At 47.6% G+C, this 24,838-nt stretch overlaps 1 protein-coding gene across 2 annotated transcripts in view; it reads left to right on the top strand.

The window, feature by feature from the left end:
* Nucleotides 1-24,037, top strand: part of Cog2 (component of oligomeric golgi complex 2) — a 31,438-nt gene extending 7,401 nt beyond the window's left edge. For both annotated transcript variants that reach the window (XM_036187839.1, XM_036187840.1), the window contains 15 exons: nt 1,106-1,186; nt 2,009-2,112; nt 4,579-4,687; nt 5,417-5,596; nt 7,362-7,486; nt 8,719-8,845; nt 12,104-12,243; nt 15,877-15,938; nt 17,051-17,202; nt 18,254-18,427; nt 19,115-19,187; nt 19,456-19,598; nt 20,773-20,912; nt 22,184-22,364; nt 23,433-24,037. In XM_036187839.1, the coding sequence (XP_036043732.1) occupies nt 1,106-1,186; nt 2,009-2,112; nt 4,579-4,687; nt 5,417-5,596; nt 7,362-7,486; nt 8,719-8,845; nt 12,104-12,243; nt 15,877-15,938; nt 17,051-17,202; nt 18,254-18,427; nt 19,115-19,187; nt 19,456-19,598; nt 20,773-20,912; nt 22,184-22,364; nt 23,433-23,534 (1,893 nt within the window). In that variant the 3' untranslated portion in view covers nt 23,535-24,037. The remainder of the gene's footprint in view (nt 1-1,105; nt 1,187-2,008; nt 2,113-4,578; nt 4,688-5,416; nt 5,597-7,361; nt 7,487-8,718; nt 8,846-12,103; nt 12,244-15,876; nt 15,939-17,050; nt 17,203-18,253; nt 18,428-19,114; nt 19,188-19,455; nt 19,599-20,772; nt 20,913-22,183; nt 22,365-23,432) is intronic.
* The last annotated feature ends 801 nt before the right edge of the window (nt 24,038-24,838 follow it).

Below are 24,838 nucleotides of genomic sequence, written 5' to 3'. Positions count from 1 at the left end.
ACCCCACAGTTGTCTCAGGCCCCTGACTGCCAGGCCCTTTGGCACTATGGAGCTGCAGTGTACTTGGTATTCTGTCCCAAGGTGGCCTGTATGTGTCACCATGAACTTGAAAAACCATAGACCCTATTTGAACATGTGACAGGTGGACTTCCTTACGTGTTTAGTGTTGGGGAAATTTTGTCAGTGTCAGGGGTCTCAAGGAAGGAGGCCTGTGGTAGGTGATACCTCCTGAGCTGGGCTTTGAACTCACAAGCAGTGTGGTTGCTGATGTCTTGGTTGTTTTTCTGAAGCTCTTCTTAGTCACTCTCCACAGAATGAAGGGGAATGATTCTGTGGTCCGCTGCTGGGTTCCACATCCTTTTGACTCTACCTGGAGCTCCCAGAACCCCATCTCTCAGCCTTATGTGGAGCTGACTGGCAACTAACTGTTCTCTGCCTGAGACTAGCTCTCATGCCGACTGGTTCTTCCTTCCTTCCTCACCTCAAACCTCCCCTGTTTTACTGCTGCCTTGCCACCACCGTATGCCAACACCTTAGCCAACCACTGCTGAAGCAGGCCTTTGAGATCCTGAGATGGGGACTGAGGTGTGCTGTTGTCTAGCTTGTCAGTAGCCAGTGTTGCAGTAGTTTATAATGGACTTTTCTGTAGAATTTTTTGATTTACCCGCTTTATTCTAGACACAATTTCCCCTTCTCTTGAAAGGGAAGCCTGAGCTACCTACCCTGAGCAGGGCTGTCCTCATTTCTTTGGCCCTCTAGGACTCTTCCCTGTGCTCGTTTGCAGATTTTCAGAGTCTACACCAAATCTTTAAATCCCAGCTGCTCCCATACACAGGCTTCAGTTGTCCTTTCTCCACTCCAGCTTCTGTGGTGTCTCCTCTATGCTGCCTTTTTTGGCACATAGTCTGCCATGACCTTGGCTTTGTGTATCACTGGGCCTCCATATCCTGTGTGCCTCACAGTAATTCTGTCTCATGCGTTGTAATCTTTGTCGATGTCTCAGTATTGGCCTGGGTATACCAAGTCTTGTGAAATAGAATTGAATATGTCAGTTTTATTATGTTATACTTCATTTTTACAAAACATTTTCTTTATTATTTTCAAGAGTCTTAGGTCATCTGTCAGTGAAGGAATTCTGGCAGTAGATGAACGAATGTCTAAGCAAGAAGACATTAGGAAGAAAAAGGTATGCTGTGATGTCTGCCCCTAAACATTGATCCAGTTTAGTGCATTATCACTTCTGTAGGCGTGCGGTTTCTCTGGGTACTCTACTGAGAAGAGCCGATGGCATCAGTGTCTCTGTGCAGCCATTAAGGGCAGTGCCTAGGAGTTCTTACGCCTGGTCTGTGAATAAGGAGAGAGGAGTTTAATGTTTTAAAGTGATATGTTACATGCTACAGACACCCTTCCCAGGCTTCTCATGTTCATCGTCAGGACTTGCTGCAGAAGACAAAACTGGAGACATGCCTGAGTGGTCACCAGATTAAATAAATTAAATAGCAGCACCCCACAGGGAAGCTTAGCAAGCATGCCATTTGTCCCCATCACAGAGGGTGTTCTTGTGCACTGTGAGAGACAGGAGCTCAGTATCTGCCAGGAGCCCCATGTTCTGGGGAGCCTGGGCGTCATCTTATTGCACAATGTGTCTCCCGTCGTCCCTGTGGACTTTTGTCATAAGTGTCTTTAATGAACTGACACTTGGGTATGTAGGTGTGTTGTGCTCATGTAGCTAAAGAAGATGAATATATTGGAAACGAAAAACATGAAAATAGATCTTGAGAAAATAAGTATAAGGGCTGGCAAAATAGCTTGCCATCTTATTTTGTGTTACTTAATGTAATCTTAGGATAGAAATTTGAAATTTCACTGTAGGAAAGCCAGAATGAGTTTATATTCTTGGGAATTCAGGATTATGTAAGAATATTTAAAATGTATAATGTTGATCTTTGCCTCTCAACATCCTGATAACTGCTTTTTTGTTTGTTTTTATTTGTCATCCTCTTTATAGATGAGTGTGTTGAGACTTATTCAAGTTATTCGATCAGTTGAGAAAATTGAAAAAATCTTAAACTCTCAAAGTTCTAAAGATGTGTCTTCATTGGAAGCAAGCAGGTAAGTGTTTTCACTAGGTACTTGACAGCCAGGCTAAGACTTTTTTGAGTGAGACTCATTTCTGGAAAACAAAGAATATCTGAGTCTGGTGTACAGTTTTTAAAAGTGACTCAGCCATGTGTGATGATGGCACCTGCTTATAATCCCAGCATTTGAGAGATGGATGCTGAAGGGCCAGTGGTGTTGACTTTGCTTTGCCTGCTCTGCTCCACACTGTGACAGTCCTTCTCAGCCTGTCCTCAGTTGGCACCTGACCCCAACCCCCAGCTTCTTTCCTGGACACCTGCTGAGCTGCCCTTCCTCTCCATCCTGCTCAATCACAGTGCTGTCTCGGGACTCCACCCAACACACATCCCAGGAAGCCTCCTGGAACCTTACCAGGGACACTGAACTGTCGGCTGCACGTGAGCTTTACTAGTCTTGGTTTGGGATTGGTCTGACCCCACCAAAGCCTCTCCAGCCATTCTTCAGACACATGCACTCATCAAGTGAGGAATTGACTCTCTCCAAGGCAGAAGAGCTCCACTGTCCTTTTCTCCCTTATCTCGGGAAATGAGTGCTTGTGTTCTTTCTCCTGCTCGCTACGGTGAAGCTGCTCTCTTTTCCCTCTCCTTCCTTTCTCATCTCTAGAACCTGTGCCTTCTTTACCCTAGTGCCAGCTTGGACTTGGCGGAGTAGTTCTTGGTGTTTGCTCCTCTCTGTTGTGCACTGGGCTGGAGCTGCAGGCTGGTGCTGAGTCATGGCTGCATCTGCTTCCTCACTTTCTCTTCTCTTCCAAATTCAGGCCTGGCCTCCCACCCTTTCAGCACAGGACTCTGCCATATGATCCTAAAGGTTCTCCTGTGTGTAGTCATTCTGGGAATTCACATCCCCAAGCCTCCCTTCATCACTTCTACATTCTCCAGAGCTGTGGTTCCCTGACTGCAGCAGGATCCAGGCTTGAGCCCAGTGTCTAGACCCCCGTCCATCTTCCTGAGGGCCTTTCTCTCTTGGTCACCTCCCTTTGACCACCCAGTTCACTTAACATGTTTCCAGATTCACCCAAAACATGCACAAGGTATGGAAAGGTGGTATGACACTGTGCTAGATGGAACTAAAAGTTGAAAATGTGAGGGGCTTGTTTGTGCCATTTGTTCTGTTATCTTGGATACTGTTGGTCTCTCCTGCTCTTGAAAGTTTCATGCAATTCTGCATCAAAATGTGCAGACAATACACACAGAAGTTACCACAGGAAGGCTCCCCTGACCTCACCTCCCTTCTGCCATTGGGCTCACAGACACCCACCAGGAACAGAAGCTGTTGGTTGACTCAAGTGCTTTTCCTGTCAGACTGTAAGGCCCTGGTACTGGGCCAGTCCTCACTACCAGTCTCAGTTGCTGGTAGGCTCCCAACAAAGGTGTGGGCCGGGGCCTAGGGAAGAGTGGGCTTCCAGCTGCCCTGGTGATGAGCTACACTGTGACACTGTGCCTGCTTTGCTCTGGATCACCTCAGAGAGTTTTGCTTAGCTCAGGTCAGTACTTGACCCTGCAGCAAAGGGAAGACAAGGGCAGATTAGTGAGTAGTTAGGCTGAGGGGTATTTACACACTAGACATAAACAGCCCCAGGCTCCAGGAGAAGAGCTCAAGACACTAAAGATAGGAGCATCTACTGGGCAGCCTTTTGCCTCCACTCTGAACTAGTTTTGATTTGACAGTCTGGGGCCAGGCAGTCCAGTGGCCTCACTGTGATGCTTCCCTTGTCCTTATGCTAGGACATTTTCCTAGTTCATCATTCCGCCAGTAAAATAACACATCTCCTCTGCTGTTGTTCCTCCTCCTCGAGTGTCATTGGTACTTTATAGCATGTTTAGGGGACAGGTGCTTGCTCTGTATTTTGTGGCAGCTACACACTGCAGCATGCCTTCTCTCTGGGCCCTACAGCACACTGAGAGTGCTCTTTCAGTATTGGTAACAGAACTTTAAGCTATTGTTTAAATAGGAAGGTATTTAAGAGATTTTATTTATTGCTATTAGGCCAACTTTATTAAAGTGACAAATGCATTTGGTGTTTAAGAAGTATCAGGTATTTCAGAGGAAGAGAGACAAGCAAGTGGAGGAGAGAAGGTTCAGGAAAGAGAGACATACAGTCAAAGCAGGGACGGTGCAGGCAGTTGGGAGCAGGGCTTAGAAAAGGTGGGGGCACATGGCCCCTGTGATACTGGGGTCCTGAGGCAGATTCTAGCAGCAGCAGTCACATTCACTTTACCAGTGGCCCACTGCAGCTGGAATGGGCCATTTGGAGGAGACAGACAAATGGCACAGAGATGGATTTTGACCTTGTGGCAAGGCTGCCACTGTCCTAAAGCCAAGCACCACTTGTCTGGAAGCTGAACACTGTGGTTTGGACCTTTATGGGCAGTCAGGTGCCATGTCCTCTGGGAAATCAACAGCCTTGCAATTGAATTCTCTGCTTGTTGTCTCTCTCAGCCCACTCTTGACTGGACAGGTTTTGGAGAGAATTGCCACAGAATTTAACCAGCTTCAGTTTCATGCTGTGCAAAGCAAGGGCATGCCCCTTTTGGACAAAGTGAGACCTGTAAGTGTGGGTAGGGCTGGGCTCTGGGTGCAGAGGATCTATTCAGTGGTTAGCAGCATGCCTGGCACTGATTGTGAGTTACAGGATGTTAACCCTAGGCTTGGAGTTCGGTTTTGACTCCTGCTTTCCAAGTGTCATTCACTATAGATTTGTGGAAAGACTAACTCACATTCTAAGCTGTAAGAGTACCAGTCTAAATCTGACAACGTACGGCACAGATAATGTTCAGTTTTCCCAAATCCCTAGACTGAGCTTTTTTTTCCCCTTTAATGTTAAACCATTTGGCTTCTGTGTGCATGCCTGAGTAGTGTGTATGTGTTTACAGCTGTCCATTGAGGTCGGAAGAGGGGGGCTGAAAGTCGTTCGTGGGGATACTAGGAACTGAACTCAGGTCCTCCACAAGAGCAGCAAGGGCTCTTAATGGCCGAGCCATTTCACCAGCCCCTTGGCTGAGCTTTAAATCTGTAATGCCTATCAGAAACCAATTTTACCTTGTAGCTATAGAGGAAAATGACATTTTCTCATTCTGACTGTCTCTCTGTAAATTCTTTGCTGAGCTGGTGTTCTACTTGGAGAAAGGTCATGGAAGGAGATAGACTGTTACCCCAGGCAGAGTTCCCCCTTTTAAATGTCTACACACTGCTTTCTGTGGGGTCAGGGGCTAATGTGTGTACAGCCGTTTGAAGTTTGGGAACCATTGTGATGTGAACTTTCTGATGGCCCCCACAGCGCATAGCTGGCATCACAGCAATGCTGCAGCAATCCCTAGAAGGTCTCCTGCTGGAAGGCTTGCAGACCTCAAATGTGGACATCATCCGGCACTGCCTGCGGACCTATGCCACCATTGACAAGACACGGGACGCAGAAGCTCTGGTTGGCCAAGTCCTGGTGAAGCCATACGTTGATGAGGTATGTGCTTCTGGTGTGGGGAGCTTATACAGAGCCATGCTGTGCTGCCTTTGCTTTGTGGGGGGTAGAGACAGATACACCAGAGATGCAAGGAGCTTGTTTCTGCATGCTAGCTAGAAAGGGTCCTGCTGCACAGTTGGTACTGGAACTAAGTGCATTCTAGTGGGTGTTCATGATGCAGCTTGGCTATGTCTTTGTATGTGGGGTTAAGAGAAGAAGGCATGGGTCAAAACATTAGCTCTGTTAAAGTGATGAGTCATACCCAGTTAAGTCACTAGAAAACAACCACTAGTCTGATAGGTGGACTAGACAAGCAAACAGCTGGTAAGGCACCACAGAGTCCAGAGCAGTGAGGCCTGTGGAAGGAAAGGCAGACTATCTGTCCACAGCTCTGTAGGGAATGGAAGACACTTGAGAATCAGGGAGGGATTGTCAGGGCTAGGAAGGTGGGAATCGGAGATGGAGGACTTCACATCAACCTGACACACTTAGACAGATGTCCTTCACCCGTTGGATTAATGATCAGGTAGAGTTGTGTGTTCTGTTGGGAACTGTCAGCATTTGTGATGGCAGATGCTTGGCCAATCTCTCGGGGGCTGTCCTTCATTCTGCTACTATACGTCTTTGAGATTAAGTACAGAGATTAATTTTAGTTCTGGACAAGCTTAGAATTGCTAAAGTAAGTTTTCAGTTTCCCACGTTCTTATCTTATTACACTCTGTAGCTGTCTGTGGAGGGAAGAGAACCAGCTGCACTGGCATTTACCAGTCACTGGGCTAGCTCAGTTACAGATACAGCTGTGCCTTTCACCGAAGTGAGTCTCCAGTGCTGAAGTGAAGGAGCATTGAAGTCTGTGGGTCCATCGAGTGTGTTAGCTTGCTTTCTGTTGTGTGATAAACAGGACCAAAATTAGCTTCCAAAAGATGGTTTATTTCAGCTTACAGTTCCAGAGGGATAGAGTTAATAATGGCAGAGAAGGCTTAGCTTGCTGGCAAGAGCAGAAAACTGGGTGAGCACACTTTTATCCACATACAGGTAGCAGAGAGCAGGGGCAGGAAGTAGGGTAAGGCTATAAACCCTGAAGCCCATCTGTAGTGAAGTACTTCCTCCACAAGGCTCTACCTCTGGGAACCAAGTATTCAAATAGGAGCCTATAGAAGACATTTCTCATTTAAAGATAGTATTAAGTGAATTATAGCCCCCTGACTTTTAAAACTTACGGTTTCTGTTATATGATATTTTGAGTTTCAACCCTATAACCAAAAATAAAATATTGAAGGAAACTATGTTTTCATTTGTCTGCCTCATACTTTACCCTAAGCCTAGTAGTGATAGAAGAGGCCAAGGGTTGGGCTGTGAGAAACTGGAATGAGCCCTCGCTATAATCTAGACCTGTTCTGGAGGAAGCAGGTTCTTCAGTCCAGGCTAGTCTCCGCCACCTAGCCTCCTCCTTCCCCACATCAAGTCAGGGCTACAGCTAAACATAGCAACTGCTTCTGAACATGACCAGCTTGGTTTTACTATTTAGAAAATATATGGCTGACTTGGGTGTGATGACACACACGCTTTAATCCCAGCACTGGGGAGACAGAGGCAGGCGGTCTCTGTGAGTTCAAGTCAAGCTTTGTACAGTGAGACCCTGACCCAGGAAAACAAAAACAAAACTAACAGCTGAACAGAAGAGTGGCCCAAGTTCCCTCACCTTTGTAGTGTCTAGTTCATGTTTCCCTTTGAATGCTGTTTCCAAACGGCTTTCATTGTATAGGTGATGATTGAACAGTTGGTTGAGTCTCACCCCAGTGGCCTTCAGCTCATGTATAGCAAGCTCTTGGAGTTCATCCCTCACCACTGCCGCCTTCTCCGGGAAGTCACAGGAGGAGCTGTGTCAAGGTAAGTTCAAGGGTGCAGCCTGAGCTGCTCCCCAAGCTGGCTTAGTGAGCAGGCCCATTGTGAGCTAGTGTGTTAGTGCCCCTCTCTGCTGCTGGAAGGCAGGTCTGGGTGCAAGGGCCTCGTGGAGCCCAGACTCCGGCATTTTCCTTTTCTCACCCACCTTCTTCCCAAGTCCAGTTTAAACTGAAATGGATTCTTCCCATGGGCCAAATCTCATTCCATATACAAAACAAGTATCTTCTGGTTTTGTGATGCTGGGCTTAAACCCAGGGCCTTGTACAGGCAAGGCATACATCCTACCAGTCAGCTACTCCCGAGTGTCCAGTGTTCAAGTCGGCAAGTTTTATACTGATCCTGAGGCTGTCTTTAGTTCTCCTTTGGTCTTCAATAGATACCCATTTGCTTGAACCATTGCCATCTGACCTTTCATCTGTTGTCTAACTCAGGACCCGAGCAGGCTTCCAGTTCTCAGATCTGCATGCTGAACCTTCCTTCTCCCCTGTTCTCAGGGCTTGTGAGAGGGTGCAGCCTCCTTGGTACAATGGAGGAGGCCCTTCACTGTCTGGTCCTGCACTGCCAGCTGACCTCTATCATACAGAAACCTCTTTGTGAGCTTAATTGTGTGCTCTTATCTCAGTGCTGAATTTGCAGATTAGAAATCCAGCACCTAGTTCCAGACACTACAAAACAAAGCACACACATATTAACTTAGTGTCCTCTTAGATCAAGATCTGTGACCAAGGTTTTACATGAAATGTCATAGAATTTTAGAAATGAATACATTCTTAGAGCATGGAAGCACAGTGCTTTAGGAACAGATAGGTTAGTAAACTTGCATGCCTTACAAGTAAGTGTCTTGAATGCAAAGGCTGCTTTTCCTGTGGTAGGAGGCTACTGTTTTTTATGCCAAGTCTCGTAATTCTTCTGTCTCAGCCTCCTGAATGTGAGAAAGCACACCTGTGCCACTATGCTTGACTTTAGGCTGCTGTTCCCCAAGCTAAGAGTCTGGATGATAGCCTGGGAGTGGGAGAGCTATATTAACTTTGTGCGGTGGGTTTGCCTTTTCCCTGACAGGGTCTTGGAGGAGGCAAGAGAGTCAGGGTCAGTGTGACACTGAGACCCAGAAGTGAAATTGAAGTGGTTAGATAATCTAGGCTGAGGGCCTTTATTTAAGCACAGTGCACTAAGTAGAGCGTAGGGTAAGCTGACTAATCTCGGCTCTTGTCCCACAGTGAAAAAGGCACTATCGTCCCTGGTTATGATTTCTTGGTGAATTCTGTATGGCCAGAAATAGTTCGAGGACTAGAGGAAAAGCTACCCTCACTTTTCAATCCTGGGGATCCTGACGCCTTTCACCAGGTAAAGCCTTGTCATCTTGGTTCTTAAAAGTTCTCTAGCCTAGGGAAAGCCACATTTTCATTGACATAGTTCTAGTCTTTGGGTTAGTGAAAAACAAAACTATGATTGTTGAGTGAGTTTTTAATTGAACACAAGCAGCTTCTTTCAAGTGTGGATATGATACTTGGAGAAATGAGAATGCTCTTATTTTACTTTAAGATTTTATTTCTACTTATGTGTATGTATGAGTAGATGGGTATGTGCACTTGAGTGCAGTATCCAGAAGAAGGCATCAGAACCCCCAGATTTGGAGTAACAGTTGATTGTAAGCCTCATGATGTGGTACTAGGAACCAAACTCAGGTTCTCTACAAGAACAATATGCAGGGGACTGGAAAGATGGCTCGGTGATTAGGAGCACTGGCTGCTCTTCCAGAGGACTCGGATTAGATTCCCAGCACCCACACAGTGGCTTACATCTCCCAGTTCCAGGGACCCAAAGCCTCCTCTGACCTCCACAGGCACCAGACATGCAAGTGGCATAGATACACACCCAGGCAAATCATCCAATCACACTTAAAAAATAAATAAACAAATAAATAAATAATAGATAAATAAATAAGGAAAGAAAAGAGAAAAAAACAATATGCACATTTAAGTGCTAAACTGTCTCTCCAGACCACATTCTCATCTTAGATTGTGATCATAATTCAATCTAGAGGCAGTTGTGCATAGATATATGCAGCAATTTCTACATTCCTTTAAAAAGTCCTACGACCCTCATTAAGCCAGTATCCATGCAGTTGTTTTCCATGAAAATTCAAGTGTGAGCTAGGTAAGAGCTCTTGGTGTGGGAAAGCATGAGAACCTGAGTTCTGATTCCCAGCACCTCCCACAGGTGTGCCACACATGTTCCTGTCTGGTGTGTAATGTTGAGGAAAGTAGCAAGCCTTGAAGAGTGCAGGAGGCACTCTGGTGCTCACTGCCCACAGCTGTCTTCGATGCTTTGAGCATGAAGATGGCAGTCCTGCCCTGGCTCCTGCTTCTGGAGCTTGCTGTAGTCAGCTCTTCCTAATAAACAGTATTTTAAATATGCGGCTGTAAAAGTGTAGTACAGTTTTACTCTGTTCTCCTCTGCCCTGGTTTACTTCCTCTTTTTCCTCTTCCCCTGCCCTTCCCCCTTCTTTTCCTGCCCTTTTGTGATTTAGGCTTTGGGGGATTTTCTCCTTGAACTGTGTTTTTCCTTCAACTCTTTTTATTGTTTCTGTCGGTCACAAGAGCCATGGATGTCCTCCCTCTCCACTTAACAGAGACAGAGATGAATCCATGTTCTGTGGCCCCTCCCAGTGGACGCGCTGCTCCCTGCACCTCTGGTTTGATGTGTTTGAAATTTGGCATTTCCTGGTTGTAGTGATCATGGCTCTGTAAAGGACTCCCTGGGTTGACCCTTTCTGCTGTTCACTGTTGCTTACTGAAGATGTCAGCACACTCTTTTCTTCCTACATCTCTGCCCTTGGAAGGCTTTGTAGTAAGGCTCGTTGATAGCAAGCACACTTTGTGTCTTTACCATAAGCACTCAGTTTACATTTGTCTGCAGATGTGACCCTGCTTTTCTTTGGGGAAGGTAGTTGGCTAGAGGTGGAGTTCTCTTTGGCCCAGTAGCCAGTCAGGTACTGCCCTGTCCTCTAAGGGTCTGACTCTGGTGTGTCGTGGGAACTTCTTCCTTACTACCCTTGGGCTCTGCTGGGTGTCCTGCACTGAGGACTAGTATTCCGTTCATTCTGCAGTGTCTCTCCTGTGTACTGTCTCTTCAGCTGTTATCTTCTTTCCTCCTGCCCTGGCCCTTGGCAGACCCCAGATGATGCAGAACTGTCTCTCCTGAGTGCTCGGTGCTCGGTGTTAATTACCATCACGGCCCTTCTACTTCTCTTTGCTTTTTCTAATCTGCCTGTTTAATCTGTTAGGACTTTCAGCTGTCTAGAGGCACAGGTAACTTAACTGGTGGACTTTAGTTCAGACGAGTCTGGGGCTTCCTTGTGCCAGAGAAACCCACTGTGCTATTTGTCCTGCATGTAGAATGCTGAATAATGTGGTGACTTGTGTTTTGATAAGGTTTGTAGCCAGGTTTTATAATTTTAAAAACTATTGTGTTTTTTAGATTGGATACCATAAGTGGGGTGAAAGTGCCGAGTGGGCTCTAGCTGATCAGGGAGCTTTCTGTTTTGCTGTGTTCTTTAGAGACTCATGTGGACCATAGGTGACTGGGCCGAGGTTTGGGCTCAGAAGGGAATCTTTCTGAGAGAACCTGAACTCCAGAGTTCCAGACCAGGACCAAGCAGGCCTTCAGGCCCAGTGTTGGTGGCTGCAGTTTCTGTGGGTTTCTATCACTTCTTTCAATAAATGCCTCCAGCCTGAAGCCCATGCCACACTTCTTCTGAAGTGGGTGGGCCTGTGGACTCTTAGTCTTTCCTGTTTTCAGAGTCAGTGCATTCCCCTTGTCCCAGTTCTTACACCTAGACTCCCCCAGAGGGTAAGAGCTATCCCAAACTAGCTGAAAGAACTGTAAGACCTGTGGCTCTGACTGCGATGAAACCCCTGTCTGCATGAACTTTTAAGTTTGGGGATTTAGTGACAGAGGATTGAGCCCTTTCTAACAGAAAGAGCTAAAAGTTCAGCGGGGTTTGCAGGGAGCCTGGGACTTAGGAGATGGAGACCCCACAGAAGGCAAGTATGGTCTTACTGTGTTTCCTAGCTGTGTCTGTAGGAGGAGGGATGGTTGTCATGATTCCCTTGTAGACAGTTGTGAGGTTAAGTCACTGCTGGTGGTCTTCATTCAGTGCTGTCCATCAGTCGGCACTCTCACCTCTCACCCCAGGAATGATAGGATGGATCCTCTCGTTCCTCATCCCCTTTTAAATGACTTCTGCATGTAGAGAGGTGCTGATGAATTCTGCTGCCTAATCTGCTGTCTGTGATTCCATGTGGAGGTCAAGGCTGCCCTGGAACTGGAGTGTGTCATTTAGAAAGCCCTGGACTTGCAGTGTAACACCTGGGCTCCGTGTGGGCTTTTCCCTGAGAGTTGGAGAGTCACAGAGCCAGTCTGGGCATGGCTGAGGCCCTAATGAGGTGGGAAGTTGGGAGTTAGCTGCCCTAAGGTCAGTCGGCTGCAGCCTGATTGTGTGTAGAACTTTACTGTCTCGGCTGCAGCCTGGTCAGCATGTGCTCCTGACTCTGTCTAGCCTGCTGATAGAGAAAACCCCATTGTCTGTTCTTGTTCTAGAAATACACTGTAAGCATGGATTTTGTACAGAGGTTTGAACGGCAGTGTGGATCCCAGGCCAGTGTGAAGCGACTTCGAGCACACCCTGCCTATCACAGCTTCAGCAATAAGTGGAACTTACCTGTTTATTTTCAGATAAGGTCAGTCACTTCTAAATAGACTTTTTCATGGTAGAGTCATAGTCTTGCTGTGTGGCTCAGGCAGGCCTTAAAATCATGATCCTCTAGCCTCAGCCTCCCAATTACTAGGATTAAAAGTGCTTGTCATCACACTCAACTGACAAGCATTTGCTAGTTAATTAACATCTTAAAATTATTATTAAGGTTTTTCAAGTTTGGGGAGGGGATATTACTCCAGGCAGCAGTTCTCTGGGGGTGGCAGAATTGAAGTGAGGATGTCCTTACATCATGAGTGCTGAACTACCAAGAAAGTGTGTCTTTTCTGGTAGTGGGAGAGAAAGTGATCTTGAAGTAAGCTGGACTCCAGGCTTGGCTTCATTGCCACAGTCCTTCTCTCTGGTTTTGTGAAGAGTACTGAAGGTGCTGGATGGCAGGCACTCTGTCCTGTCCCATTACCACCTGTCTCCAGCCCTGGCCCTGTGTTTGGCTCTGTGTCCCCCCCCCCCACCTTCAGCTTGGGAAGAGCAGGTGGTTATTTTCTCTCCCCTGTGACCTTTATGACCTTTGTTCCCTGACCTGGAAGACAGTGACACTTCCCTTCCAGATCTCATGATCTATTACCTATGTCAACAAGCAAGTCTGTAGAGTGCTGAGAAATTCAGACAAGTCCTCAGCAGCTTGTTACCCCAAGAAGCAAACAGAGAGGAGCTGCCATTTCTGCAGTATCCTGAGGGAGGTGGGGCAGGTCCTGTCCAGTAGCAGTGCTGAAGCTTGTGAGTGGAGTGTCCATGAAGAGCGCAGCCTTTCTTGTTGGGGTGGCCAGGTGCTTCCCAGATGGTGATGTGGAGCTCTGAAGAGGATTGCTGAGTGAAACAGCCTCAAGAGGCAGCTGCCTGGTCCCTGTTGAACAGCAGAGTTGCGCTGCCTGAGCCAGATGTCCTTGTCCCCCATGCCCTGAGCTTACTTGTCATTTCCCATGGTCTCTTCCTCAGAAAGAAACAAAGGGTTGCTGATGTGAGACCCGTGGTCTGCACTGAGACAGTTGTTCATGAGCATCAGTGGAGCCGGGGTGGGACAGCTCAGGGCCAGGTTTAGCATTGATAGCAGCACAGCACTGTTCCTGTGAGCAGGACTGTAACAGTCGGTGCTGGGTCCCCTGGTTTACTTAGACTGCTTTAGGTCTAAACCACCTAGCATACCGAATTCCAGTCACCCAAGCTGCCTACCCACAGGTGCTGAGGAGCCCTACACATGGCTCCAGTTGACAGCTAAAACCATACTGAAACTCGGCCAGTCTCTGCAGAAACTCCCGTTGTCCCCAGATTTGCCCAGGCGTTTGAAGACTTAGCCTTCATATACTGTCTCATTTGCCATTTAAGATTATGCTTGAATTATAAAGTGCAGCTCTTTTCAGCTCCGTTGTTCTCTCTTATAAGAAATAATGTAAGTAAAGACTTTGTATGGGGTATTTATTCTAAGGAAATGGCAGCTCTGCCAACATGCCAACAGGTCAGAATGACACGATCACCTCAAATACTTCAGGACCATTTAAAACAAACCTGAGTCAGGATATGGTGGCATGCATATACCTGTCACTTAGCATTTGTGATGCAGGGTGAGAAGATTCCAGACTGGACTACTCTGGGAGACCCTGTCTCAAAAAACCAAAAACACAGAAAGGAAGCCCTAGGATAGGATTCTGGGAGTCGGACATTTTCCTAAGATATACTAATATGCTCTCAGGATCAGTGTGAACTGCTGCACTTGACATGCACTGCATGCCCACCCTCAGGAAAAGGCAGCCCAGCCCACAGCCTTTCTCATGAGCACATCTTAGGTCTGCTCATTCCAGAGATCTTGATCTGTCTGCTTGACGTTGGCCCTTACAGGCATGTTGGAAAGTAGATCTACATTCAGTCCCTAGTGGATAAAGTAAATGCACACATGACCCAGACAGCTTCAGATTGAACAGAGTGGTGCTGGCCTTCAACCTGAAGTTTCTGGAATGTGCTCCCAGAACATTCTAGTGAGTGTATGATTTGTAGTTCCTTCTGTGATGTGGAATGCATGATATAAAGGTTTAGGTATCTTCACCCCATTTCCCTATTCCCCATTCTCAGAGCTGCATGTCCACGGATTATGTATACTTTCATGATGTCTGGTACTTAAAGCAGAGAGAAAGCAGCACCCTCTACTCTAGGCTGCCCCAGGTGTCATTTTGTAAGAGTGCTTTTACTTTCCTGTAGACCATGATGCTCAGGGAGGAGTGTAGGTAGAGTCTTTCCCCAAACCCAAATGTTAGCGTTTAGATGTCTTACCTCTCCTACTGAGGTCCCATGTATGGACAGTGACTCTAGTGCATCTGAAGGCCACAGCATGGGTGCTCAGGGTTCACCATCATGGTCAGCAGCTTTGCAAGGCACTGGCCTCCCTACGGCAGTCATGCCTGCTGTCTTGGCCTTTCTTTCTGAGTTGTGTTTCTTGGCTCACCAGCAGATGTACCATTGCTATGTGGAGTGCTAGCTGTCAGGGCTCTCTTTCCATCATTTCTGTGAATTGTCATAAATGTTCACATAACTTGGCGCCTTATTCCTTTACCTAGTTTGCCAAACTAAACCTGTTTTCCTTTCTAGTATCATGCTCTGTGTTTGGTACTATAGTCTTCGCTGAGTACCCCAACCGTGACATGACACATCCTCACCTTGGGCCTCTTAGACGCCATCTTTCCATTGTGGACAGTGGAGCCAGTCCCTAGGCCTCTGCATCAGGCTCCTTTCCTGTGTTTGGTAAGGTGCTGTGGAGCTGAGGCAGAGTTCTAGGAGCGGCTGTGTACTGCTGCCACCTTCGGCCCTTTCTCCAGCACTTGGGGGCTGCTTCCTGCAGCTCTCACCGCCTCTCTCTGCTCCGTGCCTCTCCTCTGCCCAGGCCAGCCTAGTGTAGACTTCCCTAGCATCTGCACAGTTCATTTCCAGGAGTGACTGTAAAAGTGTCTCTTAGGTAACTCGGTCTTGAGCATGAGTCAGAATTCCCTGTTAATGAGGGAGTTAGCAAGTACAAGATGTGCAGAGGTTGGTGTGGTGGGAAACAATGTCCATGGAAGCTTCCAGTTGTCAGATGAGTAGAACACCTTCATTCTGCAGTCAGGAAAATATGCTGTCTCTGTTAGTGAACTCAGATCGGACAGGTGTTTGGACGCTGGGAACTGGCTGTCCTCAGGATGTAGGAGCAGCGGGAAGGTCAGCAGAGGCTGAAGGGCATGTTCAGTGATCCCAGGGTTGACAGGGACTTTAGAAATCTCTCTCAAGTGACAAACGCAGGTGAAAGCCAGCTTTCCTGTGTCTTAGTTTGAGACGTTTCTTGGCTGTGGTATTGCTGGTGTAGGGGTTTAGAGATAGCAAGCACTCTGTGGCCTTGAAGTGTTACTGTAAGTGGAACTTAAGGGAATCCTCCTAATAAGGCTTGCATGGGGTGTATTTGAGACTAGCGCAAATAGCACAGAACTCCACAGGAAAGTGGCTTAATTGACACAGTGAAAGAAAGAAGGGCATCTTGGACATCCTGGAGAATATCAAGTGTCAGTGGGCAGGAAAGGAGACTAAGCAAGGAACAGCATTTGCAGAACCGCCAACACTGATGCATGTCCTTCTTTCTCAGGTTTAGAGAAGTGGCAGGATCCTTAGAAGCATCACTCACAGACGGGCTAGAAGACGCCCCAGGTAACCTTAGAATGGAAACAGCAGGTGTCCCTAAAGGGGTTAGCTGAGCTCACCAGCCAGCTCAACCCTGGTCCCGAGAGTGCTCCTGCCTTTTCTCACCATACAGTAAGTTGTGCTGTAAGGACACTGGCTTAACCTCTTTTTAAAAATGCACTGCTGAACCCAGGGCCCCATAATATGCTGGGCAAGCGCTGTACTAGTAAGCTAAGTTCTCAGAAATTTCTTTTTTTAAGACAACAGCCAAAGACAAGAGTCTTTTGGCTCATTGAATTTCTTGCTTTGGAGAGATGATAGAAAGGGATGCTTTACAAAGTTCAAAATTGACCTTTTCTATCCTGAATGCAGCATGTCAGGACTATACCTGTGTGTGTGCTCACCACACTCCAGACTCTGTGACCAGCACTCTTGACATTAGGCACTTCCAGTGTGGAGTGCTGTAGATTCAATCAGCTGTCTGTCGGCTTTGGCAGTTCACCTTCTTTCCTGCCCCCAACTCAGCTATGTGAAGGCTGCTCGTGGGTCTGCATGATCTTGTCCCTTCCTGGGAAAGACTCAGTTGGAGCACAGCTAGGCCTCTGGGATTCTAAGCAGGTGGCAGCTGCAGGTGTTCATGCTCATGACACACCATTCTTGGTAGCCATTGAGACAGTATTTCTGTGCCACACAGGTTCCTGGTTATCCTACTTAAGTGCCTGCTCTAACACAGCCAGGTCTATCCCAGGCTTACTCTTACCGAGTTGTGGAGTTGTTTCTGTTCATCTCTGCAAAAGTAGTCGTAAGGGATTGCCCTCCTCTGTGTGGATAGTAGGCATGTTGAGGTGGGGAAGAGAGGTTAAAAACTGAAATTTAAGCCTTGCAAGCTGCCACATGCCATTGTGTGTATTGCTGTGGTATAAAGTACCCGTTAAAAGATAGTTCAGTGCTGTGTTTGATGCTAACCCCCATGCATGGGAAACAATGTCAGGTGAGTTATCAAACACCTCACATGGTCTTGTGCTGGTCCAGCATCTCTGTAGCCGTGAGGCCACGGCATGCCTGGGCTTTACTTTGAGTTGTGTGCCAGTGGCAGCTGTAACCCAATGATATGCCCTGGGTCTATGGTTTTTCTCCAGACGGAAGTCCATATTGCCTATTGGCTTCTCACAAAACATGGAGCAGTCTGGAGAAATGCTGGTCTGATGAGATGTTCTTGCCTTTGTTGGCACACCGTCTGTGGAGGCTCACACTACAGATTCTGGCCCGGTTCTCTGTGTTTGTCAGTGAGGTGAGTAGCATGCAGCCCCTCTCTACAGTTAGCGCTGGTGGGACTCAGAGTGGCATGTGGCTAAACACCCACAGGATATTCCAAGTGTCCCATGGTATTGGATCTAGCTGTGGGCACCTGGCCACATGATCAGGATTACTTATTGAGGATTCCCACCCAATAAGTTTGTTTCTCTTCTCAAAATCAGACTCCCTAAAGCATCTCGGAAATAAAATGTTCATTTTAATGAAAAATATTAGAAATGAAAGTAAATAGGTTTAAGTTTTAAACGGTCATATGATCATCAAAATGAAAGTAGTTACTTTCCATCTTAGGATCTCCTCATCTTCTTCAGCCAGTCAAATGTATTAGCTCTCCAGGCACTGCTCAGTTATTGAAAGTCGGTGAAGCCCAGGGCTCTTATCCCCAGGAGGTCAGTATTACTAAGAACTGGGCACCAGCTGTAGGTCCTTGCAGACCTCAGTCTTCAGAGCCACCTCAGGGACACCCTCAGTGACAGACACAGAAGCCAGTCCTCATGGTGCAGGATCTATAAATGGGGTAGTCTTTAAAAGAAGTCCACCGCAAAGAGGACAGTGCCATGACAGGCACACCCTACTCTGGAGCAGAGCACAGGCTTGGAGCAGGTGAGGTCTAGCCATCGCTCTGTCAGCTGTTACCCCGTGGCTTGGAACGGTAAGCACCTTGAATCTCTGTTCTGTAATTTGGCAAAATGACTTTTGTATGTGGCTGTGGTGAGGGTTTATTTCTAAGCTGAGGTGCCAGGTGGGATGGGCGCTCTGTGAAAGTCAGGGCTTCTCTCTCTCCTCCCTCCCATCTGCTCAAAAACTTCCTCAGACTCTCTTGCCCCACTGGCTGTCTCAGAAGACAGTCAAGAACAGCAATTCCAAGAAGAGCAGGGCCAAAACCTGCCTGGGATAGACATGCTGGCCTTCTCTTGGTGTTTGTGCATTGAACTCCACAAACAGCTAGTGTGTGTGCAGAGCTCCTGAGCATATACAAATGCCCTGTGTCTCAGAGTCAGTGAATGACCCTTGAAATCTTTTCCCAGCTTTCTGTCAGGCCTATTTCTAATGAAAGCACCAAGGAAACTAAAAAACCTTTGGCTGGCAGCAAAGACCCTTCCGAAGACCAAGGAAGCCATCCTTCAGAAGTACAGGCCGCCTCCATTTCCAGCACTCAGCTGGTGTATGTGGTTGCAGACCTGGACAGACTTCAGGAATGGGTGAGCCTCACTGCACTGGTAGATATATGGGTCTGTAAATTCTGGGATCACGGGAACCTGGCCAGGACATTCTGCCCTAGAGGACATTTCCCTACTTGTCCTCTCCACGGTCAACCTCTGAGTGAGCCATATCTTCACTTCCTGGCGAGTAACCTAACCAACCACTGAGCAGTCAGGCTCTACTTTTCCGTCCTCAGCTCAGCTCTGCTGGAGCACAGCCTGTGGTGGGCTGAGTTGTAATTGTAGTTCACTGCCCCAAATGTTTGAGAAGTTCCCCACCTGTTTTCCTTGTCGAACCCATGTTTAGCTCTCAGAATTCAGAGAACTTTATGGGACACACATAGAATTTATGCCTTCAGGTAGATTTTGCTTTCCACTGTTTATATTTTGTGTGATTGAATAAATGCATTGTGTTTTCTGAGAAAACATGGTCTGTTTACTGTGAGCAGTTTCTGTGTGGTGGAGAGCTGCAGGATGAGTTTTTGCTTTTCCTCCGCCCTCAGTGGCCATGCAGCCAGTGTCCCATGCTGAGTGCTTCTGTGCCGAGAGCATGACTCCCATTGATGGGAACTTTGACCTGAGTTCTGGCTTAGGTTTCAGCACTTGTTAATCATGTCTGAGTATGTGGGTGAAAAGCCACTTGTTCCGATTGAAAGAAGAAACTAGTGTCCAAAATGTGTGTTTCAGCTTCCAGAACTCCTGAAGATAGTCAAGCCAAAACTTGAAATGATCGGCTTCAAGAATTTTTCATCTATCTCAGGTAAAAAATTAACTCAGACTCAGAATCTTTGAGTAGGAAATAACATCAAGTAAAATACCATAGACTGCAGGGAGTGTTTAAGCTAACATCCAAGCTCCAGTTGTAAATCCCTGGTTGTTCCTGTTTTGTTCTTTAACTTCTGTAAATGAGATCCTTGATTTACACAATGACATGATTTGTTAGTGCACTCTAAATGCTGTGGTCACACTTTAATGGAGCTTGCCCTAGGCTGGACCAGTGACTCAGTCCAGCTGCCCTGTGTCCACAGCGGCCCTGGAAGACTCTCAGAGTTCTTTGTCTGCCCACGTGCCAGCTCTGAGCAGCAGGATTGTCCAGGACCTGAGTGAGTCTTGCTTCAGTTATCTGAAGAGTGCCCTGGAGGTTCCCAGGCTTTACCGCAGGACCAATAAGGTCAGTGTCACTTCTGGAGAGAGTTCTGTGGTGTGTGTGGTCAGGGAGATGTGGGCTACAGGCAGGCATCAGGGTGGTCTGAGGTAAGGGACTCCAAAGGTTCAGGAGCTAGCTACCACCACAGCCCACAGTGTGCACTTGGGGCCTGGGGGCTTTGGGTCTTAAGGAAAAGTACTCTTTTGTACATGTGAGTCCTAACTAGCTTGGAACTCACTATATGAACCAAGGTGGCCTCAGCTCTACAGAGATTGGTTTGCCCCTACCTCTGGAGTGCTGGAATTAAAGGCATATAGTACCGCAGCTGGCTAGAAAAGTACTTTCTTTAAAAAAAGGAAACTATTAAAAATTTTTGTTTTAGATTTATTTTACACATGTAATCCCAGCACTTGGGAGGCTAAGAGGAGGATCACAGATTTGATTCCATCCTGAGCTACAAAGTCAGACTCTGACACAAAAAGCAAGTGAAGCAGATTTAGTTGTGCAGTAGAATTATCATGTAACAGAAGTATCTTTTTTTTTTTTAATTAAAAGATTTTATTATGTATACAGTGTTCTGCCTGCACACCAGAAGAGGGCTTCAGATCTCATTACATATGGTTGTGAGCCATCATGTGGTTGCTGGGAGTTGAACTCATGACCTCTGGAAGAAGAGCCAGTGCTCTTAACCTCTGAGCCATATCTCCAGCCCCCAACAGAAGTATCTTGTTTTACTGTTTGTTGTTGAGCCTGAAGCCCCCACTTGGATGGGAGGGGCTTGGGCACAATGCCAGGGGCCTTCCATTTCCTTCTATTCTGTGGGCGTCATGGTGTGTGAGTTTGTAGAGCACATCAGTCTCCACTGGACCCCGAGGCAGTCTTCCCCTATAGAGTAAGGAATCAAGTCCCCTGTGCCATCCTTGCTGCTTCAGCAAGATGTAAAACCAGCCCTGGGCATCTCCTAGTGGAGGAGTCAGTACTCAGCCCTGTGCATCCTGTCCCAGAGTCACGCCTGACCTGGAGCAGAGGGGCAGGTGTGGGGCAGGGGCTCTTCCTTGGTACACTGCTGTTCCCAGATGACTTCTGTGGCCCTCTGGTTACTTTCTGGGAGGGATGAAGCTGTTTGCTGAACAGTGATGGTATGATGACTCTGTTTTTGTTTCCTTATGTCCTTCTCCTGCTGACAACGGTATTCCAGGAGGTCCCCAGCACAGCCTCTTCTTACGTGGACAGTGCACTGAAGCCATTTTACCAGCTTCAGCGTGGACACGGGAACAAGGTGAAGCCAGCAGTGATGCGGCAATGGCTGCAGGAAGCCCTGTCTGAGAGCACACACAAGTAAGCTAATGGATGCTGGAGGCTGCCTATACACCCTGGGCATGGGCATGGCAGGGCTTCCTGGAGCATTGGGTTGCACGTAGATGTATCAGCAAGAAATCACAGAACTGCCCATGGGCAAGGTGTGAGCAGTCTCTTGGTCCAGTCCCTCCCTACCCACCCCTCCTCCACCTGCATTACAGTCAGGCTGACCTGGGTTCTGTGAGTCCCCAACCCTGAATTCCAGGGGCACCTTTACTGCCGTCCCTGCTCAGCCCAGCCAGTCCTTCCTCTCCTCAGCTGTCACTCTAGCTGGTCCCACTAGATGATGGGATGGCTTCTGGTGAGAAGAGGAAGTCTGCATGTAAACTATAATCACAGCAGAAGGCCCCAGTCAGGACAGTTCATTGCATCTCTTCCCAGCTAACTTATGGCTAATGGAATCACTTCTTGGCCCTTTGGAAGTTTATTGCTTCGTTTTGCTATTGATTTAATTACTAGTCACCGTTTGCAGTTTGTTTTTTTTCTGAGTTCAGCCCCCAACCCCCACTTTGTTGTGGGTCAGTTTAGAACCAATAGTGCCTAATCCTATGGTTTTGTAGGCAAATAAAGCCCCAGTGCCAAACAGCCAGCTTGCTAACCAGGTGAGAAAGTGACTGATTTTAATGTTACAATGAGAGTTTGGGGGTAAGTGAGCATCTTTGAAAGTCCTGAGATATGTTTGTACTTTAAGAGGCAGATTGCTTGACTGGTCTTGGGATGTGCTGCAGAGGGTCCTCCACCTGGAAAGGACATGCCCTCGGTCACTTGTGTTTAGGACTGGTGTTTCTATTCGTATGTACACGGGAGGCCAGGGGTCAGTTACCAGTGCCGTCTTCCATCATTCTCTACCTTGTTGAGACCACCGGGTCTTATTGAGCTTCGAGCTCACCAGTTCAGCTGTGCTGGCTGACCAGAAAACTATGACTCCCCTGTCTCTGCCATCCCTCCAGCCCCTGTACACTCATTTCTTAAGTTCTCAGGGTGCCTCATCCTGGAGACCTAGGAAATATGACAGCACATTTCCCAGTTGAGCTGTTGTGCATGTCATTGCCATCTTTTTTTTTTTTTAATCTGGAGCTGAGGACCGAACCCAGGGCCTTGTGCTTACTAGGCAAGCACTCTACCACTGAGCTAAATCCCCAACCCCATCATTGCCATCTTAAGACTATCTTGCTTGCAAAGCAAATTCCTGCTTGGTGTCACCAGTATCTGTTTAGTTACCAACCCTTCATTACTGTCTTGTGCCCAAGGTACTTTGAGACTGTGTCCGATGTGCTAAACTCAGTGAAGAAGATGGAGGAAAGCCTGAAGCGCCTCAAACAGGCCAGGAGAGCCCCAGCCACCAACCCTGTCAGCTCCAGCGGTGGCATGAGTGATGACGACAAGATCCGGTTGCAGCTGGCCCTGGATGTGGAGTTCCTGGGAGAACAGGTACCAGCACCTTGAGCCTGGCTCTGAGGGCCTGCCTGGGTCCAGGGCTGGGGTGTCACCTCCCTAGGGCTAGTGATAGAAAAGAGTCAGGCCCAACTTGCTAACGAGGAGGATGCCTGCCAGGAAGTGGGAGATAGAAAAGGTAGGGAGGCATACAGAGCATCCCTCCCAGCAGCAAGGTTGGCCCTGGTGCTTCAGCCTGTGCTTGGGCTGTCAGCATACCTGCCCTTGCTGCCTGAAGTCCTGAGCCGTGGCGGGGCCTGCAACCTCTTGCTGTGTGTCCTGTAAAACCCTGATTTTCAGGTCATGGTCATGGTAGATGGCTGATGGCAGCATATAGGGTCGGCTGCAGTGATATCCTCAGTACCACCAAATTTACAGATGTAGGAAACTTCTTCCTTTCCAGTCTGGGTTTACACATAGCTTGTTACCCCCGCATTTGGGATGCTTAGGCAGGAGGATTGCTGTGAGTTAGATTGGGAGAGTCTGTCTTAAAAATAGAGAGACAGACAGCCTGCAAACATCAGCTCCCATGCTTATGTCATGAGGAATTTGCAGTCTTCTCCCAAGCAGGACAGCTTGCTCCAGACACGGGCAGAGTGAGAGCAGAAGGGAGGAGGAGGCTGTGTAGGCTCTGCTGCAGTTCAAGCGCTGTGCGTCTTCAGTCCATCACACTCTGAGAAGGGTGCTGAGAAAAGGAGAGCTCAGCTGGTGCTTGATGGAAAACTCTGTAGCCAAAGAATCTTTTTTAATTCTCCGCACAAGGGCTTTTCTCTCCTAGCATTTTCTGAAGCCCACAGAAGAGACTCTCGCCCTGGCCAGTCTAGTGTGGTGGACTGAGGGACTCGAACATGCTAGCTTCTTAGAATATGAAGCATTTGACCCAAAACGTGCAGTTTTGCAATAAGCCAGTCCTTGGCTGTAGCAGAAGACTTTTTCCTCCTTCCTTTGGGAACTCTTTCTACCTTAATGGGAGCAGGGTAAATGAAGTTGTCATGATTTTAATAGGGGCCTCTTTCCCCACTCAGATCTCTTCACAGTGATAATTCTTTCTCATGGCCTTTGCAGATACAAAAGATGGGCTTGCAGACCAGTGACATCAAGAGCTTCCCAGCCCTCACAGAGCTTGTCCTTGCTGCCAGGGACCAAGCAACTGCAGAACAGCCCTAGGCATCCTGGCAGGACCTGGAGTGGGGAAGAAAGCGACTCTTGTCCTCTGAGTCACCCAGCAACAGCCTGTACCCCTGCCCAGTGAAGTGGGCCATCTTTCACCCAGAAAGAACCAAAAGCCTTTCCATTGTATGGAAGATAGTTTTTATGACATTTGGAGCTTTTTACTATAGTTTACTGAACAAATTGTTTTATTTTTATTGTCAATCTTGGAGTAGACAAGCAGATTTCTACAGTATTGTTAAATACACAGGTGTGGCTAGTGGGCTGACCGGACCCTGCAGAGGGAGCCCTGGGCATCATGGCACCAACACAGTATAGAAACACTCTCTAACCTGAGAGACACTGTCAGTCCTGGGCCTCCTCAGAGGCTGCAGGGTGGCCATCCCAGGTTGGCACTTAAGAATAATAGCACATCTAATCTTGCCACCCCACTTCTCTCTCAGGAGCCAGAGCTGACAGCAAAGATTCCTTTCCTAAATAAAAGAAGTATCTGCTGCAAATGTGTCAGTTATGAATTCAGTCCAAGTAGCCCTCATCATACATGCCTTCAGCGACACAATTCCCTTTGACACAGATAGAAGGGTCCTGTCTGTGTAGATCTCCTAGCACAGAATTGTCCCATACAGGCTGGTCAGCCCTGTCTGCTTGGCGGCTGCTACAGGTGCATGGAATGGGCTTCTCCCAAGGAGCTGTCACGAGATAGTCACTAGAAGTCATCGCTACACCTTGAACTCATGTGCTTCCATACCCAAGGAGCCCTGTCTGTTAGTGTCCCCTGATCCCACACTCCCCAGCCCAACTCCAGTATTGCTGTTCCCATTCTACAGATAGGTAACACAAACCTGTCATTGAGATGACTGACAGGTGGGATTTAAAGGCAGAATAAATAGCTCCAGACTCATATTGCCAGTCTGTGTAGTTACACGTACACACCAGCCTCAGCCCAAAGAGTCAGAGGTTCATAGTGGGCCTTGAGGCCTAACCTCTTACCCTATTGGCTCTGACTCCTGGCCATTGCATTCCAGCCTCCCTGCCATGTTTCTGCACTTGAGAGCAGAACACTCAGGCCAAAGCTAACAGTTTGACTTACATCTGGCTCCCCCAGAACAGCTCCCTGGTTATTTTTCTTTAGTTTCCCTGTTGAGATTCAGTTTTAGTCAGTCGGGTTTAAAGTAATACATTTTTCCACTTCAACATACACACTAAAAATCCATCCCCAATGCACTTTTCTTTTTTCAGGTATAAACTATGGAGTTCCTGGGAGAACAGGGACCAGCACCTTGAGCCTGGCTCTGAGGGCC

This window comes from Onychomys torridus, chromosome 5, assembly GCF_903995425.1.
Source record: "Onychomys torridus chromosome 5, mOncTor1.1, whole genome shotgun sequence".
NCBI classification, from domain to species: domain Eukaryota; kingdom Metazoa; phylum Chordata; class Mammalia; order Rodentia; family Cricetidae; genus Onychomys; species Onychomys torridus.
Note: the sequence above shows the minus strand (reverse complement) of the source record. Positions and strands in the feature narration are given on the sequence as shown.